Source organism: Lissotriton helveticus, chromosome 8 (assembly GCF_964261635.1).
Source record: "Lissotriton helveticus chromosome 8, aLisHel1.1, whole genome shotgun sequence".
Lineage (NCBI taxonomy): Eukaryota > Metazoa > Chordata > Amphibia > Caudata > Salamandridae > Lissotriton > Lissotriton helveticus.
Window position 1 is genome coordinate 1,520,556,447 of NC_136069.1, and position 19,650 is coordinate 1,520,576,096.

The following is a 19,650-nucleotide window of genomic DNA, read 5'->3' on the forward strand; positions in this document are numbered from 1 at the left end:
GCAAGTTTAGAGTCCCCCAAAGGACGCCACTCTGTGCCCTCCACTCGCTATTACACGTGAGCCCTCTCGTCATGTACCTGCAGCCTGGACGCTGCTCCAGGTACCAAGTATTCTACTGACACTGTGTCCACCCACTTTCCTGGGCCACAGTACCAGCTATCGTTTAGGCCAAAAACGACAGTGCGCAGTAGCTTCAGCGATCACTTCCAAGGTTACCAGGATCAGATTGGAAACCATTTTGTGAGTAAGTGGAAGACCCCAAAATGCCGCCGCCACAATTTTTAAAGCTATCCCGAAGCCCTTTGCCAGTGTTTTTGTCGTACTGTTGTTTTCAGACGTGGATGTAATTTTCCCTCCCCCGCTCTCACGGTTCCCCTGCACTTCCTTACAAAATGGTTGAATAAACTGTGCTGGATTCTAGTTTTATTTTGTTCAGAAGAGGGTATGAATACTGATACTGCTCTTTTCCCATATTTTTTATAGACCTTCATGTAGAAATGTCCACTATGCCACTAGAATTTTAGGCATGGGGCGCTCATACAACATTGATATCTTGATTGCTGATGAGGTTATTTCCAGTGGTCCTTCCACACAATATAACCTTCTTCGACTTGGTGCAACGCCCATGTCCTAGTCCCAACTAGCGGAGTCCTTTCTCACACCATAGACCGCTCCAGATAGCATATTCCAGTAAAAGAAACAACCAGATACCTTCTAATGCATTATTGCTTGTTGATATCGTAGCGCATTATGGTTAGTTGGGAATTCTCACTCACTTGACCCTTGGAAAAAGCTAGCAATATATATGCTCCTCATTGCACAAATCATGAATAAGTTCACCAGACATGCTGCGTGACGCTGAAACCGCACCGGTGGGAGTGCCGCTACATGCTGTCATTTACAGTTAATCTCAATTTTTCAAGACAATAGCCGGTTTACTATAACCTTACTTGATATTGTCCCCAGTACGATTATGTAAAACTCTAATTATATCATTTCACACTTTCAGCGATGGCATTTTCAATTTTGACCCTAATGGAAAGAGTTATGATCCCACCCGCCTCATACATGTGTAAATTGCACAACTTACAGAGCACAGAACACCCACCAGGCCCTTCTCCAGGGCACTCAGTAAGAAATAGGGAGTTAGTGCATGGATTGAAAGATCTTGTGGTAAGCTTGCAAAATTAGCTTTAATTTGTGGTTTTGCTCAAGGTGCACTATAGAGGACATTTTGATTGGGGCTGAATGTGTAGGATTTGTATTTGCTTTGGAGGCGCATTTTGATTGGATTTGCGTTGGACATGCTAGACAAGGAGTCTAAATACTGTTGGATCATAGGAATTTGTTCACCATTTTTCAGTTGGGAGTGATGTGGTCAAATTCTATTCTTGCGCATGTCAGTCGTTTGCTCGTAGTAAAAGTCTATGTTCTCGTCATGGTCTAAAAAAGATTACCAAAAAACAGGGGTGCCAACTCCATGAAAGATTGCATAGAAACCCCAAAACAAACATTTTTATAGAACTAATATAAATGGATCCCTCTTACATATGCATTAGTTATTCTGAACATCTGGCATGCGTATAGCCCACCAAGACCACCCTTAGACTTCTGTGCTCAAGAAAGGTTGAAGGTGGACCCGGTCTCCTGTGCAAACAAACAAGGGAACTCTTAAGGCTTGATCTTCCTCAGTACCAGGAATTCATGTGCTCCTGAGTAAAGTTAAACTTGCACAACTGGAAAACGGAAGGGAAATAACCCTGACTTATTGGAATTATTTCCTATAACCAAATTATCTATCCATTAACAAATAGAACTGGTCGGGCAGGAACAAGGGGCACTGCAAGAAAAAATCTGTGCCTGTACGCAGGGGAAAGGCACTCTACACAACCTGCTTCCTCTAACTGGTTGGGGTATAACTTATAGAGTGCACCCCAGATATAAGATCTCCCATCGAGCCGTTCCCTCTCACCGACTCCAACCAGGGCTACATATATGTAAATGCTCCTAGGTGGCTGGCCGCCTATATAACCATAGAGATTTGTCATGTGGCTGTCTGGCATATATAACCATAGAGTTGTCTGGTGGCTGTCTGGCACATATAACCACAGAGAGCTGTCCAGTGGCTGTCTGGCATATATAACCATAGAGAGTTGTCCAGTGGCTGTGTGGCAACCATAGAGAGTTGTCCAGTGGCTGTCTGGCACATATAACCACAGAGAGTTGTCCAGTGGCTGTCTGGCATATGTAACCATAGAGAGTTGTCAGTTGGGTGTTTGGCTTTGTTTAGAATAATACAGACGGCGCCACCATGTATAGGAATGTCAAAGCAATTTTGAGGTGTTAAGAAATAAGTGCTGGTGACAAGTCCCGGCAAACACCACCACAAATTAAGCACTAGGCAAAATGGCATGTGATGCCATTTTCAGTGAAGTCTGTATGTTTTTGTTTTAAACTGTGGAAAACCTACCTCTCTTGGGTCACTAAATGCTGGCAAGTATGTCGGTGAGCTGTAAGTATGTACTTGATGGCTCGTAGGCTCCAAAGGCCAAATGTAGTTATTGTTTAACCTCCATAATGCGCATTTCTTCTACTTTTTAAGAGAAACTGGTATTATTTCTTCTAGGAGTCTGAGGCATGCTTGCTTTCCTCCTGGAACTTCCCACGTCTATGTACATCTTAAATGTTCTGTCTATCTCAAATCGATCTCAGTCTGTACCCCATGCTGTTCGCCTGGAGCCACGAACAGGCAGGCGAGGGATATCTTTTCTGATCCTAATCCCTCACTTGACCTTACTTCTCCAAGTGATCCATTAAAGGAGGGAAACATCTTTTGGGAATGGAAACAGGCTTTCGCCATCTGTGCTGCCCTCCCAAGAGTAATGAATTAATAATCAGAGGCCGACATCAGAAATGAACAATTTTCAAGGTGCAGCGCAAATGTGCTGAGTAAATGGTAAGAGGCAGCAGCCACTTAGCACTTCATAATCGCCTTTAAAACAAGCATTAGTAAAGGCAATAGGTCTGGCCTTGACAAGCTGGTGTGATATTGTTTAATTTTCACTGCAGGCGCACTCTACTAAAATAAAAAGGGTGTGGGGGGAGAGTATGCCACCCGCTAAATGTGGCAGCCATATGCTTGCATCAAAAATGTAAAAATTAAAACTAAACTAACCATTGCAAATAATTTGAATAGAATAGTTCTGACGTATTAGACTAGAAATGGTATTTAAACCCTTTTTAGTTTTAATGCATATGACAGGAAAATATGATTATTAGTGGTGCAAAAAAAGGTTATGTTGGCTTTGAATTACTGTAATCACATAGTTTAAACAGACAAAAAAAGGGAAAAAAAGAATAGAAACAAAAAAAAATTGCAAAGTAAAGCACCAGCCCACAAGTGAAGCACCAGCCCACAAGCCCAGGCACTGTTGTGCACTTCTGTTTAGTTGGATGTACATGTGTGATCAGGAAAAATGCCAAAACACTCCCAGAGCATGTAAGTCAGTGGCAGATGTGGTCTTCCCCACTGCCCCATACTGTATGCTGTGGTGAGGGGGAAGCAAAATGTCACTCATAGTTGGGCACACAGTGGATGAGGAAGGCTGACCCACAAGCCCTTTTATGTATGTTTTTGTATGTATGTATTTTGTGGGAGAGGTGTGGCGCAGTGGCCAGAGCTACTGACTCCGGAGCGTGGGGCTCACGGTTCGATCTCCGGCGGCAGCTCAGCTTTGCACCATGTGACTGTGGGTAGTAGCTCACTTAATCTCCCCGACGGCCCCCAGCGCCTTGAAACCATCAAGAGGGTGATATGTTCATGCTTAAAAAATATAAATTATTGTAGGTGTTTTTATTTGTTCCCTTAATTTATTACACAAGGCTAGCAAAAGCTGTCTCTTCTATGCCAGATCTGAAAAGGCACAGTGTGAGAGGGGGTGATATGTTCCCATGTTAAGTTTCCGTTAAAAAACAAGGAGGGGCACAAAGATTGAAAATTTAAAGAGCCTGTGATTTTCATGTTCTTCATATGCATGCAGTGTCACAGCAAACACAAATTAACCCTTTTCATATCCATCACAAACCATGGAGTATACAAGTAGAGATGGAATAAAAATCAGATATGGGCAGACAGATGAGATGTACTTTAATAGTGTATAGTTCACATGTGTATCCCATAATGCTACTTAGTGTGACTGTTTCATGGACCATAAAGTGTGGGGGTGCAACATGCTTAAGTGTGGTGTCACCGTGCTTCGTCATCAAGACACCATGTTTGCAGTCTTAAGCTTTCATTGACCACCCCATGCATTCTGGGAGATAAAGCCCTAATTTGCTACATCCTTTATGCTGCCACTTGACGTCTTAGGACACACAATGATGATCAGTGGCAGCTAAGGCGGAGGAGCGTGCCCCACAAGAAAAATTAAAAAACGCCAGGTTATTATCATTTATTTTTTCCCTAGCGGATCTCCAGAAGCGGGACAGGGCTGGGCTGCGTTGCTCAAAAAGCCGGCAGTTTTGAGCCAGCCAAACAGTCATGCACACTGTGCCATATTCCTCACCAGGCTGCAATGCACAAACTGGTGAGGAACATGCCCAGGCCCCCAGTTCCAATCTGAGTGCCGATCCATGGTGCTCAGACCAATCACGACGCTGCTATAAGCAGGATTGTGATTGGCTAGAGGGCTTTTGAATCCTGGGTGCTTCCTGTTCCTACAGTCCTGAAAAAAGAACAGAGAAGAGGCGGCCGCCAGCAAGGTAAGTTTATTTATTTTTATTTTCTCAGCTGTTCTATTTTAATCCTCCCCCCACGCCCGCCTCTCCATTGAAGCGCAGTAGCAGCCGCTACAGATGATGATATCCGCTGAGTACTTCTTCTGTTCACCCAATGTTGGCCTTTCTTGCTTTGCACTTAACCATATTTGTATGAACATTGTTGCCTGTCTTTTACACATTTTTTATTCTGATTTTCAGGTATGACAGCTTTGGCCGCCTGACCAACGTTACCTTCCCCACAGGCCAAGTCAACAGCTTCCGCGGCGATACTGACAGCTCGGTGCACGTCCAAGTAGAAACATCCAGCAAGGAGGATGTTACCATAACGACCAATCTGTCCGCTTCGGGTGCTTTCTACACGCTGTTGCAAGGTAAGCCTGCTTTGTACGCAGCGTCCTGTCTTTGAGGGTTGTAGCGATGTGCAGATGATCGCGCAACACGACCAACATCTCGCGATCATCCTGGAAATGCGAACAAATAATATCCCAACAGAATTCCCTGCACACCGATGCACAATGACAGCAGAACTCAAGCTGAGAGATGCTAGCCGAGGGCTAGCCCTGCTGCACAAGGCCTTTGCAACTTCTTTCCTAGTCTGATTTCCTCAGTTTTATAAAATCTTTTGCCTTTTGAAGTTAGTTATTGTCACTAGTCCTTTGCAGTTTTTAAGCAATAGTAAATGTTTTTGAGTAATAATTCATTGTCGCTTGCTTAAATAATCTTTTGATGGCAGTATTGAGTGCTTATACTTCCTTGAGCTAAACAAGCCTCCAGACAGTATTTTTTAAATACTCTATTATTTTCAATTGAGTACTTTACACATAATCGAGTGTATAAATGTGACAGGGGTTTCAAAATAACCAAATATTGCATGACAAATGTACAACTATTATCCCAATATGTATGTTATTCCTGCATATATTCTCTTGCCAACATTCCAAGTGGGAAAAAACACAGTAACATAAATAGTATGTTAGGATGGGTTCCAAAAGAGAGGCATGGAAAGAAAGGAGCGAAGGGAAAGCATCATGCAGCTCCCAAATACAAACCACCAAAGCACATAAAGCTATTCAAAGCTGAGAGATTATCTTATATTAGGTTACTCTGTGTTATTTTGTGCTATTTATGCAGTGCCTTTCTGTGGCGCCATAGTGCTATTGGGATTTGGGTACCCGCTTTAGGATGCCTGTTGACTAAAGTCAAAGTGATCTATCTACACGGCACTTTGCTGTGTGTTGTGTTATTTAGAGGTGAGTAATGGCTGTAATAGTGCCCTTGATTACAACAACAATTGGAATTAAGTTATATTACAATTCCCAATGCTTTTTACACGCTCCCTGCTTTTTCATTATCGATTTAGAATGGCTGGGCAGACGTACCCTGCAGGTAGGGAAAGAAAGTTGCAGAACTTTTCACTTATTCAGTCTCTACCCGCAGCACTGCTCAGTGACTTTCTGTGCCAGTTAGTCGGAGGTAGCCCTGTTTTGAGAAAAAGACTCCTTAGGAACTTTTGACAGAAACCCTAAGCACTGTGGTGTACCCTCTGATGACAGTGACAACATTGTCACCTTTGCTCTTTAATTTTTATTGTCAGTAGTTCTTTCTTTTCCCTTTTTATGGTTTCATTAAAGGCCAAGCCCACGTAAAATCTGACAATTGTGATGAGCCAGGCCTTGTTCTCATATCATTTTAAGTTTAATAGCCAGATAGATATGGAAGCCAAGAGTCTTCCTATAAGTGTAAAACGGCTCAGTGATTAAGCTAAAAGTCTGAACGTCAATCAAAGCACCTCTCCCTATACATAGAAACACAGTGAGCGCAGACTACCTGTGGAAGTCCATCACCTCTGCTGTTTCCCATTGCTCTCTAGTAAACACTTTTAAACTTGCTCTGTCTCAAATAGTTTAAGGCATGTCAAACTAATTGTATGGGGCCAATAGTATTGCACCAAAGTTCTCACCACATACGCAGTAAGCCTTCTGTGTCACCGCATTTACACAGTTTGGTGTTACTGTTTCGGTTGCCAGCTCTCTCCATCAGTGTCCCAGATGCCATGTGTTGCTGGTTGAGGGATTAAGACCTCAGCGGGAGAGGTGTGGTGCAGTGGCCAGAGTGGCTGACTCCGGAGCACAGGGCTCACTGTTAAATCACCGGCAGTTCAGCTCCGCATCACGTGACTCTGGGCAATAGCTCACTTAATCTACTCGACAGCCCTCAGCGCCTGAATTCCCTCAGGGGTGATAAGTAGGCGCTTTACAAATCTCGAATTATTTTTACTGGAAAGACTCTTCTCCCACACTATCGCAACTGCAGGCCGCAGACACTGACATAAAATGCCAAGCGTCTCCAACATGGGTTGGCTGAAAAGATCATAGGATTAGTAGATTAGGGCAAATGATTAAGCCACTTTTAGAAAAGCCAATATTCTCTGTGTTTTTGGTACCATTAATAAAGTTTTGAGAAAAGACAAAAGCAAGTCCAGGTTGCAGAATGTCAGTGTCATCACCTGCCCAGATGTTGCTTTCCATATGATACAAAGTGCACCACTGGAGTACATAGATTTCATGTAACTGGGAGCTAGTTCTATGTAGTACTTTCCAGCAGGAAAGGTGTATCCACGCCCTTGTCTACAGTGCTCCAAGGAGACATAACAGACAGGGGATCATAGAGTGTAATTACTTAAGGACAAGAATTGGAGCAAAGGAAGACTAGCTGTGTCCATGCCAATAGCGTGAACGCACTGCGCGCAAGCTTTTCATTGTCTTGTACTGTTGTGCGCGTATCCCTCATGAACGCTGCCGGCATTGCACTGGTAGATCCTACTTCACTGCGTGGTAGGATTGGCTCTATCTACTTCCAGGCTCATGTGGAAGTTCCTTGGGTAGCTCGTAAGAAGAGCTTCCACAGCTCTTCCATTCGGCTCCAGACTTGTCTGGTGCTGGAAAAATTGTCAGTAATTTTATTGATGGTCTTTCTAGGGAGCTGGTGAGCCCGGTGTAGCACGCGGGGAGCCAGATCATTTACAACTGAGATGGAGATTCACTAGAGGTACTTGTGAGGTTTAGGGCTGTTAATTTCCCGCTTGTGCCTAAAGAAAGGTGTCAACTTAGATTATTCTCTCTGGGATCATTTTAGTTGAAAGAAAATAGCATTAGTAGAAATTTGAAGTTTGGAGTCGAATTTTTTATCAGAGCAAGATGTTTTAGAAACCATAAGTTTGGTTCTGTGACACTCGCATGGACCAGCTCACCATGCACCTGCACGGAGTATGACCTCATGCTAAGCAATTTACCTGAACCTCTGCATTCCCTACAAATTTGCTCATCGTCTTCAGGCGTGCGTCTGCTGTCATGGATTCAAGACCTTGTAGTCCTCCTTTCATTGAAGGTGTCCTTGGTTGTACTGAGTTATCTTCTGTGTTGCAGTGTTGAGGAACCACACAAGCCTGATTTTCCTTAACATACCCACCATCTTGGAGGAAAGAACCTATACATTAAGCCCACACACTCTGACTCCTACATGGGCACTGCAAACTCTTTCGAATCATTACTACGAGTGCGTTTGCTCACCATACTCTAGGTCAATCAAATAAGCTCTGCATTTTCCTGGTAAATGCAACACTTCTTTATATACTTTTCAATTGACAATCACTTAAATTACACAACAGAGCACATCAAATCTTCCTAGGTTAGATGATAGTGGCAGATGAAAATGACATAAGACTAGTCTATTATACTCCTGCACGTCACCTCCCTTATGTTATGCACTTACTTGGTGTTCAAGTGGAAAGTTGGAATGTATTTTACACTAAACCAATTCTGGATGCCTTCCAATGTTATTTTCTGTTAATCTCCAAAGACTGTTTTAATGCGACTTGTCTTCTGATGATAGACGCACAGAAGATAATGCCAGGATAAGCCGTAGGTTGACGCAGGCTGTGTTTGAAATTACTCTAGGTCGGTCTGACCTCGTAAACGGATGACAAACTTGCCGCTGAGCACGAATTAGCTCATCCCGCAATCCAGAATCCAATTTCCACAGTCCAATTCCAGTGAAATGATTTCGCCTACACTTTGTTGTAGTAATTATACCAATTTGTCACATATGGTATTTATTCATTATAATTATTCACACGCTTCGTTCTAATATGTATTTTGTTGCAACATTTTTTTATAACATTTGCCCTCTTCTCAGATGAAAAGTTGTCACTTGCACCTTCTAATGGAATTCGGTGCATGATAAAATGGTAATTTCTCTTAGAGATTAAGAAAATTGCTTGTTTTAATAGAAAACACAAAAAATCAAGCAGTGTGCCTCCGACGGCGTAGATTCTGATTCGCTGAGAGCCCAAGTCTTGACAGTACACCTTTACGTTGTACCACAGAGGCGCATCGAAGCTTGCGTATCACACCTCTCTGCAGTCCGCCTAAAGACGGGTGAAATTTACTGCATACAGTGTTAAGAGGTAGAAAGTGTTGGTAATAGTCTTATTATTCTGAGTTGAATGCAGTCCTAATGGTAGAGATGACATGCTCATAGGTTTGCAAATACTGGACGTGTGGCAAATCTAAACAAATGTGTGTAACTTTAAGTATTGACAACAAGCAAATATGTGAAATGAATTGAAGGAACTGTGCAATACAGTCCAGATTAGGTCCCTCTCACAGGTCTACCACAAACCAACGTGGAGGAGTAAAGAAAAATTAACAAGAAATGTCATTACTACATTAAAATATGATATCCTTACACATGCAAGAATGCTTTTTCAATGACATTGGACAGTAATCGACAATAAAGGCCCCCTGCCTCAACATTTGGATCTCCTTTTCTCACTACTGTCACTCTATGGCAGTTAAAATGGGAGCAGCACACACTGGTGTGTCCATTGCTTGCTCCAGCTGTTATCCAGGGGCCATTTTAGGTTGAGGTTATAAAAGACCTATTGTGGGCATACCTGTTTACAGGGGCTTACAGCCCTCCCATAGCTCATCATTTGTTGGCGTTATTGCTTCTTATTCAATGGCTTTTCTTGTCCCAGCTTGTTCATGTTGTGTTTTTCTCCCCTGGAGCATATCCCCTTTACCATCTCTCTGATCGCCTGGCTTTTGTTTTTCCACTACTCCCTTTTAGGGAACCACATCTTTCATGTTAACGTAGCATTGATTGAGAGTGCATGTGTTTTCCAGCTCTCACCCTTTTGTGCATCTGCTCTCTGAAATACCCAGCCACCAGGTTTCTGCCTCCCTCATGGGCTGCAGCCTCTATCAGTGTGCTTCTTTCCCTCGCCAAATTCCCACCTGCTTCATGCTCGTTTGTCCCTTGTGTGTTTCTCCCCTGCCCATAGTGTTGCATCTCCCTCGCCTGCTGCTTTTCCCCTCCCTCCTATCACTGTTGTTTCCCACCGAACCCCTTCACATTGCTTCCCACCGCCGCTTGCTACCCATTGCTTACTCACCGCCACCATCTATTGACCCTTTTTTTAAGTCTTTATTTGGGCGGGGGAAAGCCAGGCAGTAAATTGCTATAGGCCTTTAAAAAAGCTCCTTGTCCTACTTAAATTTCATATTTTGAAAATTTTGCAATCGAACTCGATTTGGTAAATAAAAAATGACCCTGATACATTGGAGCTTAGAGGGAAGAACATAGGACCCAGGTTGCCCTCCACTCACAGTATACTCAACAAAAAAGTGCACATGAATGTAATTAGGTATTATCACCTTTTGAGTTGTTCATTATCATTTTCCTTTTACATCATTCTTTGCAATTCTTTTCATTTATGGTTGGAAGGAGCCAATGATGATAAGAGGAACAGACTGACGAGTACCAGTCAGTAGTTCCCTGGTGGTTGCTCCCGTGAGGTTCCTTCCTTCCTCACACACATTTTTTCTACACTTAGTAGATTGCCTGAATGACAGTCAAGCAGGCACATATAGACACATAGTGGGTTTTAGAAGATATGAAGAAGGCACACTCTGTCGATAGAAAGAATATCACTTGCAAAGGACGCCTGGAACTTGCTGCTGCCCACTGACCCCTTGAAGGACCTTTTCTGCCACAGCTCGCGGAACCCGCTCCGCGGGTCCCGCGTCGTAGGAGTGAGCTTGCCGAGGCTGCTGCTGTTGCTGGGCGGTGAGTGTGCGACAGGGCTGCGAGCAGCAACCCGGACTCGGTTTCCCAGGAGTCCCGGGTTGCGCAGGCCGATTCCAGCTGGCCCGCTCTCCCTGACCGCCCCGCCCAGCCCCACCCGCCTCAAATAGCGCGGGGAATTTCAATTACCTTGGGACTTGCAAAGGACGCCTGGAACTTGCTGCTGCCCACTGACCCCTTGAAGGACCTTTTCTGCCACAGCTCGCGGAACCCGCTCCGCGGGTCCCGCGTCGTAGGAGTGAGCTTGCCGAGGCTGCTGCTGTTGCTGGGCGGTGAGTGTGCGACAGGGCTGCGAGCAGCAACCCGGACTCGGTTTCCCAGGAGTCCCGGGTTGCGCAAGCCGATTCCAGCTGGCCCGCTCTCCCTGACCGCCCCGCCCAGCCCCACCCGCCTCAAATAGCGCGGGGAATTTCAATTACCTTGGGACTTGCAAAGGACGCCTGGAACTTGCTGCTGCCCACTGACCCCTTGAAGGACCTTTTCTGCCACAGCTCGCGGAACCCGCTCCGCGGGTCCCGCGTCGTAGGAGTGAGCTTGCCGAGGCTGCTGCTGTTGCTGGGCGGTGAGTGTGCGACAGGGCTGCGAGCAGCAACCCGGACTCGGTTTCCCAGGAGTCCCGGGTTGCGCAGGCCGATTCCAGCTGGCCCGCTCTCCCTGACCGCCCCGCCCAGCCCCACCCGCCTCAAATAGCGCGGGGAATTTCAATTACCTTGGGACTTGCAAAGGACGCCTGGAACTTGCTGCTGCCCACTGACCCCTTGAAGGACCTTTTCTGCCACAGCTCGCGGAACCCGCTCCGCGGGTCCCGCGTCGTAGGAGTGAGCTTGCCGAGGCTGCTGCTGTTGCTGGGCGGTGAGTGTGCGACAGGGCTGCGAGCAGCAACCCGGACTCGGTTTCCCAGGAGTCCCGGGTTGCGCAGGCCGATTCCAGCTGGCCCGCTCTCCCTGACCGCCCCGCCCAGCCCCACCCCGCCTCTCCACACCCACTTCCGCCAGTATAATTTCGACTGCACATTTAGTAGCGCGGGAGGGTGCCGGGAGAAGCCCGGGACAAGGGCGGGACCGTCCAAGGCCGTCATAGGCCGGAGTAGGCTGGGCTGGGCCTACTCTCTTGGTTTTCCAGATTGTGCAGGTAACTCCTGGAGCTATCAATTCGTTATATCCGCTCTGTGAGTCACAACTGATCCTTCCTGAGCAAAATCATGCCTTCCCCGGCAAGGGAGAGTACCCCTTTGAAGCCGGGAGGAGTGAAAATCGGGACTCTTGAAAATTATTTCTCACGGGCAGTGGGGGAGGCTGACAAGGAGGGAAATCTGTCCCGGCTAAGGGCAGAACGGAGACGATCAGTGGACAACCTGAAAAATACCCCCCTTGGAGAACAATCCATTACATCTAGGGAGGAGATATCACGAATTGAGGATGTCCCACTCCTGTTAAGGGAGCGTACTAACACCTCACCAGTTGAAATCATGAGTACAGCTCCAGCCATTAGCCCCAGTTCTGCTAGGGGGACTATTGATTTAATTTCACAACCGCCCCCAGCTCATAAGGATAGGAATACCAAACCGAAAGCAGCCACTACACAAGTAATTTTGGGACCCCCTCCAAAAAAGCGTAGGAGGAGGGCAAAGGGAGCACAGGGAAGCAGTAAACCTAAGAACTCACATTTGGACTTTGGCAAATCCCTAAAACCCCCTGTACCAATAGTAAAACTACCGGTAGAGCCATACCCCAAACCTAACGTTCAGGAAGACACAGTTCCTGCCTTGATCAAAGATACAGGAACTAGTAGTGTTAATGTCCCCCTCTCTGTTGTGCCGCTGGGAAACCTGGAATTTCTGTTAAGGTCGCTGCTACTTCCGATCAGCGAAAGCATAAAAAAGATTGAGATCAGACTAACCATATTGGAGGCTACATTGGGAAGTCTGAAAACTCACGCTGGTCGACAGGGAAGTGATCCAGAATCTATTACCACCTCTGTTGTCCCGCAAGGGTCGGGACACAGGGTAGCAAACCCAGCCCCCCCACAAGCTGTAAATGGGGTAGTCCCTCAACAACCCTTAAACCCAAAACCTGCAATTACCAAACCACTTTACGCCAACACACTTAACCCTTCTCTTGCCCCAGCACCTCTGGTACACCCGGTAGATAATATTATCCCGGACAACCAAAAGAAGCCCCCCGCAAGACCTCGTCGTCCCAACTTACCACCTGAGACTAACGACTTTACTGTGGTCATGGCGGGGGTCCCGCAACTTGACGAAGGCGAAGTTGAGGATTTTTGTGCCCTAAAAACCAGGGTAATCAAGTGGTTAAACAGAAATAGACCCCTCCCGAGACATCTTAATAACGAAATTATAATGGTAAGAAGGGTCCCATGGGTGGGGAGAACTCAGAAATCCATCCCCGGGGATTGCTTATTGGTGAGTTTTAGGGACAAGGGTACGGTGTCGCATATATGTCAAGGGGAAAATATATCAAGGGAATCTACCATCCAAACCCTCCGTGTGTCTTTCTTCTTTCCCATCGCCCCAGGCCTACTCCACCCACTCCCAAATTATGACAGATGGGAGAGGGCTGGAAAAAGGGGGAGACACCAGGCCTTTCACCCTAGGCCATTATTTGGCAGACCAGTACCACCTCTCCCTACTTATAACCGGTTCAATTGTCTGAACGGCTTAGAGGGGGTGGATTGACAAATAGGGAAGGCCCCCAAGGAGAACACAGAAAAGGGCGCTCAAGTAGAAATATCGGAGGAGCAAAGACACAGGGCTATGCAAACTCACACAATTGGGGCGGAGGAACCAATGCTTTTGGAAAACAAGGGTATGGCTGTAGATAGTTTAGCAGGAGGAGGCGGGGGGCGATGCAAGGGGTGTTGCAGGAGATAGGAGCAAGGAGCCAGGGGGGTGTAGCATTAGGTGGTGAGGATGTGAGGATCATTTCCTGGAATGTAGCGGGCTTAGCAGGTGTATTTAACAACAAGGAGTGGGTTGATTTTATCAGGAAATTTAATGTTATATGCTTACAGGAGACATGGGCTGTGGTGAATAATTACCATCTCCAGGGCTATAAGTGTTTTTTTGTTCCCGCCCGAAAACCTAGCTCAGGGAGAGCAATGGGTGGTTTAGCTGTCTATGTAGATTTATCCCTCCCAGGTACCTGGTCGTCCCCAGACTGGAATCTACATGGTATACAGGTAGTTCGGTTTTCTGGAAAGGGGTTAAAATTGTCAGTTTTTAATTTTTATAACAGTGAGACACTAAATACCCATTCCCCGCTATTAGCTGAACTTGACCATAGGCTGGGTCAAGAAATTATATCCCAGAATAAAGGGCCGTCCCATGGGCTGCTTCTGGCAGGAGACTTTAACTGTCACCTCTGTCCGGCACTGATTAAGGTAAATACAGATTGGGCACAATGCCCAATTGAGAAGGGGCCGCATTTTTCACACACGCCGACTGGGGTGGCTCTTGGGTTGCTTCGGCTTAAGTACGACCTAGAGCACACAATTAACATGATAGACCCACAGTCGGATGGCACACTCCCACCAACTTTTAAGGGCAGGGGCTGTGCATCTATTATAGATTACATCTTGGTCTCGAGATCCTTGATCAACAAAATAATCAGTGTAGGGATAGAGTGGAGCAGTTTTAGTGACCATAACCCGCTCATTTTAACGCTCTTTTACAAGGCGGGCACTGGAATTAAATCTCATTGTTTAATCGAGGAGAGGGCCACTGACCAAGGCAGGAGATTGAAATGGTCTAAAATTGATGGGGCACAGTTTTATAAAACTCTGGGCGACAAGGGCCTAGTGGCCATTAATGATTGTTTAGATCTAGAAATACAGGGTCCAAGGGTCTTGGAAGCATTTGATCATATTGCCAATTTAATTGATGAATTATTAAGGTCTAGTGCGCCCACACGTAACCAGGTAAATCCCCGTTGGTTTGACAGAGATTGCTCTAAGGCACTGAGGGAACTGAAATGCTCCCTCAAGACGAAACCACGGGATCCACAGATTATTAGGGTCAGTAGAGAAAAGTATAAAAAAGAGACCAAACGGAGGAAACTTGCCCTACAGGCAGAAGCATGGGCAGATTTAAGAGAAGCTGGGGAAAGAAAAGATCTAGCGGGGTTCTGGAGAATCATTAATAAACCGACCTTTTTAGAAAATGATTCTCCGGAGATAGGGGCTAATATTCTTCCGGAGCAATGGGTTACCCACTTTAGGGGTTTATATAACTATGAGTCTGGCACCCATGTGGAGCCACCGGTATCCCCAAGACAGGTCCCACCGGTTGCATTCTCTCTAAAGGAGATCATGTCAGGGATGGAGGGTTTAACTAAAAATAAAGCCCCGGGCCCGGATGGAATTCCTCCCGACCTGTTCCTTAGCAATATAGATTTATGGGCTCCTTTGATGACCAGGGTTTTAAATACTGCTATTATCTGTGGGCTTCCATCATCCTGGTCTAAGGCGATCATTGTGCCAATTTTTAAAAAGGGCAATAGGGATGACCCTAAGTGTTATCGGCCCATCTCCCTGATTGACGTATCGGCCAAACTTTTGGGAAGGGCAATCCTGAATAGATTGACCGAATGGACCGAAGAAAACAACATCTTCTCGGATACCCAGTATGGGTTTAGGACAGGGAGGTCCACTAGTGACCAGTGCCTGAACCTGTATATGCTGACTGCCAAGTATACCTTGGCCAGCGATGAACCCATCTATATGGGATTCATGGATTTGGCAGCAGCATTCGATCACGTCAACAGAGGAAAGTTGTGGGATATGATGTCAGGTATGGGGATAGAGAGTGGCCTAATCACCATATTGAGGGAACTGCATAGTGACACCACGGCCAGGGTCAGATTTAATAGGGAGGGAGGACTGTCTGACTCCTTTCCGTGTAGGAGTGGAGTCAGACAAGGCTGTATACTTGCCCCTTTTTTGTTCTCCCTTTACATTAATAACCTGGAGCAGTTCCTTCTGGGTTTAAAGGCAGATTGTCCAAGGGTTGGGCCACGGTATATCCCCGTCCTGCTTTACGCAGATGATGCGGTTTTACTGGCAAGAACACCTCGAAGCCTACAAACCCTGATAGAGGGGTTTGCGGAGTTTATGAGTAATCTGGATCTATCTGTCAACCTAGGCAAATCATATGTGCTCCTGGCCGGCAAAAAACCTTCCTCCAAATTTGCCTACACAATAGGTTCCCACAGTTTGGAGCAGGTTAAGACGTTCTCCTACCTCGGGGTAACCTTCGACGGTGCCCTGCAATTTACCCCCTTGGTAGCGGAACGTTGTACTAAAATGATTGCCTCCAATGGGGCGATAGCTGGATATGGCAGGAGGGTGGGCAGATGGAGTCCGGAACAGGTGATGAATTTGTACGGCTCCATAACATGCTCCAAAGTAATTTATGGGGCAGAAGTTTGGGGGTTCGTGAACACAACTAGAATCCAACAGGAAGAAAATAGGTATTTGAAAACAATCCTGAGGGCGCCACCCAGCACTGCTGGTCTTATAGCCCACAGGGAGCTAGGGAGGCCATATTTGGAAGATTTGTTAAAACTTAGGCCAATAGTGGCCTGGTTAAAAATATGGATAAACCCAGATGCGCATTTAAGCTGAGAAATTCTATTGGACTGCCTAGGTAGGACCCATTCTATGCGCATCCCCTGGCTCAAATACGTGAAAAATACCCTGGAGGATCTAGGGTTGGGGAATCTTTTCACGAACCCAGCTACTATTTCAGCACAGCACAAGAAGCAAGTAAGGGAACTATTTCTGGAACGAGAAACCCAATGTCGAGCTGGTGCTGAAGGAGTGAAAAAAACTGTAAGGGCCCACAGTTTGGTAAAGAGCGTGGAGGGCATGGAGCCTTACTTATTTCTTCTACATAATGCACAGGACAGATTTTATATGTGCCGTCTCAGACTGAATCTGCTCCCCTTCATGTTGGCTATACCTGCCGGGTTTACTTCATCTATCGAGCAGAAGGGCCCCTGCGGCTGCGACAATCGGTCTCCGCAGGATTCCCTTCATTTTGTCTTGCTTTGTCCCTATTTTTCCATGCCTAGGCGTAGATTCCTTGTAAACATCTTAAAAAAGGCCCAACTGGAACACGCCAGGGATGCCTTAGTATTTCTGTTAAAAGCCTCTGACCCTTTAACTTTGTGTAGTATCTTGAACTTTATCAAAGTCGCAATCCGTTTAAGAAAGACGAGGGGAGAGGAATGAAATATTGTGATCTGTATTTTTATGGCCCTTATGTCGGCATTCTTTTTTAGCGTATCAATTATGTACAAGGATCCTAATTAGTATTTAATAATTTTTTATTGATTATCTGTGTATATATAAATGTGCTTGTATGGTGTTTTCTAATCACCGAATAAAGATTCTTGAATTGAATTGAATTGAATATCACTGTTAGATTTAAGTAAATCCACACAAGTGATCAAGACAGTTGATGATAAAAATGGCCTATAATGATCAGGACCAAATAAAAAATGGCCCCTGCATCAATTTGTAAGCACGCATGCTTGGTGATAGATGCGTGCACCTACAGAATTAGGTGGCTAGTCATGTCATTGCGCTTATTAAAAAAACATTTGGCCATGCTGCACAGCACCTTGTCAATGCTGTACAGCATCATCAAAGGGCATTGTTAAAGCCAATAGGTTCACTGGTGAAAACTATATGCTTTCTCAGTGCTTATTTCCATTTGTTGAAGCTTCATTCCAGCATGTACTGGTGTACATCGCCACAGCTACATCACCTCCCACCTGAGAAACCTGCACTGGCTCCCCGTCAACAAGAGGATATCCTTCAAGCTCCTCATCCATGCACACAAGGCACTCCACGAGACCGGCCCAGCCTACCTCAACAGACGACTTTCCTTTACATCCCTAACCGCCAGCTCCGCTCCGCCCACCTCGCTCTCGCCACTGTCCCGCGCATCCGAAGAACAACCACTGGCGGGAGATCCTTCTCCCACCTCGCCACAAAGACCTCCCACTGAGCCTACGACAGACCCAAGACCTGCTGACCTTCAGGAGACTTCTCAAGACCTGGCTGTTCGATCAGTAGACGCCCCCCTCTCCTCCACCAGTGCCTTGAGACCCTCACGGGTATGTAGCGTGCTCTACAAATGGTTGATTGATTGATTGATTGATAGTGTGGCAGGGATGCTCTTCTCCCCTTTTGGCTCCCTGTGTTGGCACGATATTTCCCTCTTCTCATTGGTGGCTCTCATTTTCAAAGAATAACAGTTCAAGCCGGAGATGCACATGCTCACTCCTGCGCGCTCTGTCATTCTTTGGTGTCAAGTGCTACTCTAAACCTGCTATTGGGCTCGACTCACTCCAGCACAGGCATGTTCTTATAGGATTGGTCACTTAATGAGCATGCCCTATTGTGAAGAAGATAAATACCCTTCACCTAGTTAGTGGCCCTAACATTCTCCTCAGGACTCTTATCTAGGATAAAACTCTGATTTGCAGTTTGAAGCTTTTTGGGATGCCATCTAGTGGGTGGGTCCGCAACTCTTTGCTTGTATATTGGTCCCTTTTCTCTTTCCTCTTTTTGTTTTGTTGGGCATCAACTGTCCCCACCATTTGGAGCGTAGTCCAGCTTCTACTGACGTCCGACACCCCCTCACCGGAAGCCCTCATGCGTGGTCACCATCTTCAGGTTCTATTTTTCTGCTGCGAAGTTTGCATGCATCGCTGAAGACTCTACAGTAGTCGAAAAGAAGAAGTATATACCAAACGTTTGTCGCAAGCAATGTCAAGTTCTGGAGGGAAAACATTTATAATGCAATCAAAAAGAAGTCTTTATAGAAAACCAAGCCGAGGTTTTGTTTTCTGTGGAGAAGTAAGGAAAGTACGAGCATAACCGTCAACATCCCTCTGTAGAGGAAGCGAGCTGAAACCACTCACCATGCAGCAACCAGACATGCACATACACAAAGACAGAGTGGTCATGAGGACCAACTCACACTTCCAACCAAAGATGATATCCCACTTCCACAAAAACCATACAACCCACATACCAAGTTTTTTCCAATAGCCAAAGACTCAGCCAGAAAGAGCATTGCATGCACTGGATGCCCGACGGGTAATAATGTATAATGTAGAGGAAACAAAGCCAATCCGGAAAATAGTTTTTTATATCATTCTCAGACAATAATAGAGGGAAAACAGTCACTAAGAACACCATCTCAAGGTGGATTACTCAAACAATCCAAATGTCACAAAGGAGGTGGCCTACAGCTATTACCAAACCAAAAACACATTCGACATGAATGAAAGGGGCTACAATAGGCTTTCTGGCAAATGTTCTATTAAGCAACATATGTATGGCAGCCATGTGGTCGCCAGTATACACACTCAAAAAACATTACTGCATTGACGTGCAGATGAACAGAGAGGCACAAGTGGGACAGAAAGTACTGAAACATTTGTCTACAAGCTCAACCTCATCTCCAGTTCAGCCTCCACAGTGAAGAAAATCACTACGAAAACAATGCACAGGATGTGAATCCCGAAAAGATTCATGCCGCAAAATGACATGGTTACTTTCCTGTTAAAGTAGTTTTGCAGCTTGAAGAATTTTCTGGATTCACATTTGCCCACCAAGCTCGCTTGTGTGCTTCGAGGGAGAGGCGTCAGACGTGGATCTCTATAGCACAAAAGGGTGGGGACAGTGGATGCC

The 19,650-nt window shown here is 45.8% G+C and overlaps 1 protein-coding gene across 1 annotated transcript in view; it reads left to right on the plus strand.

Annotated features, from left to right (window-relative positions):
• Positions 1–19,650, plus strand: part of TENM4 (teneurin transmembrane protein 4) — an 873,376-nt gene that overhangs the window by 815,393 nt on the left and 38,333 nt on the right. Inside the window, exon 26 of the mRNA XM_078658490.1 lies at positions 4,978–5,150. Coding sequence (XP_078514616.1) covers positions 4,978–5,150 — 173 coding nt within the window. The remainder of the gene's footprint in view (positions 1–4,977; positions 5,151–19,650) is intronic.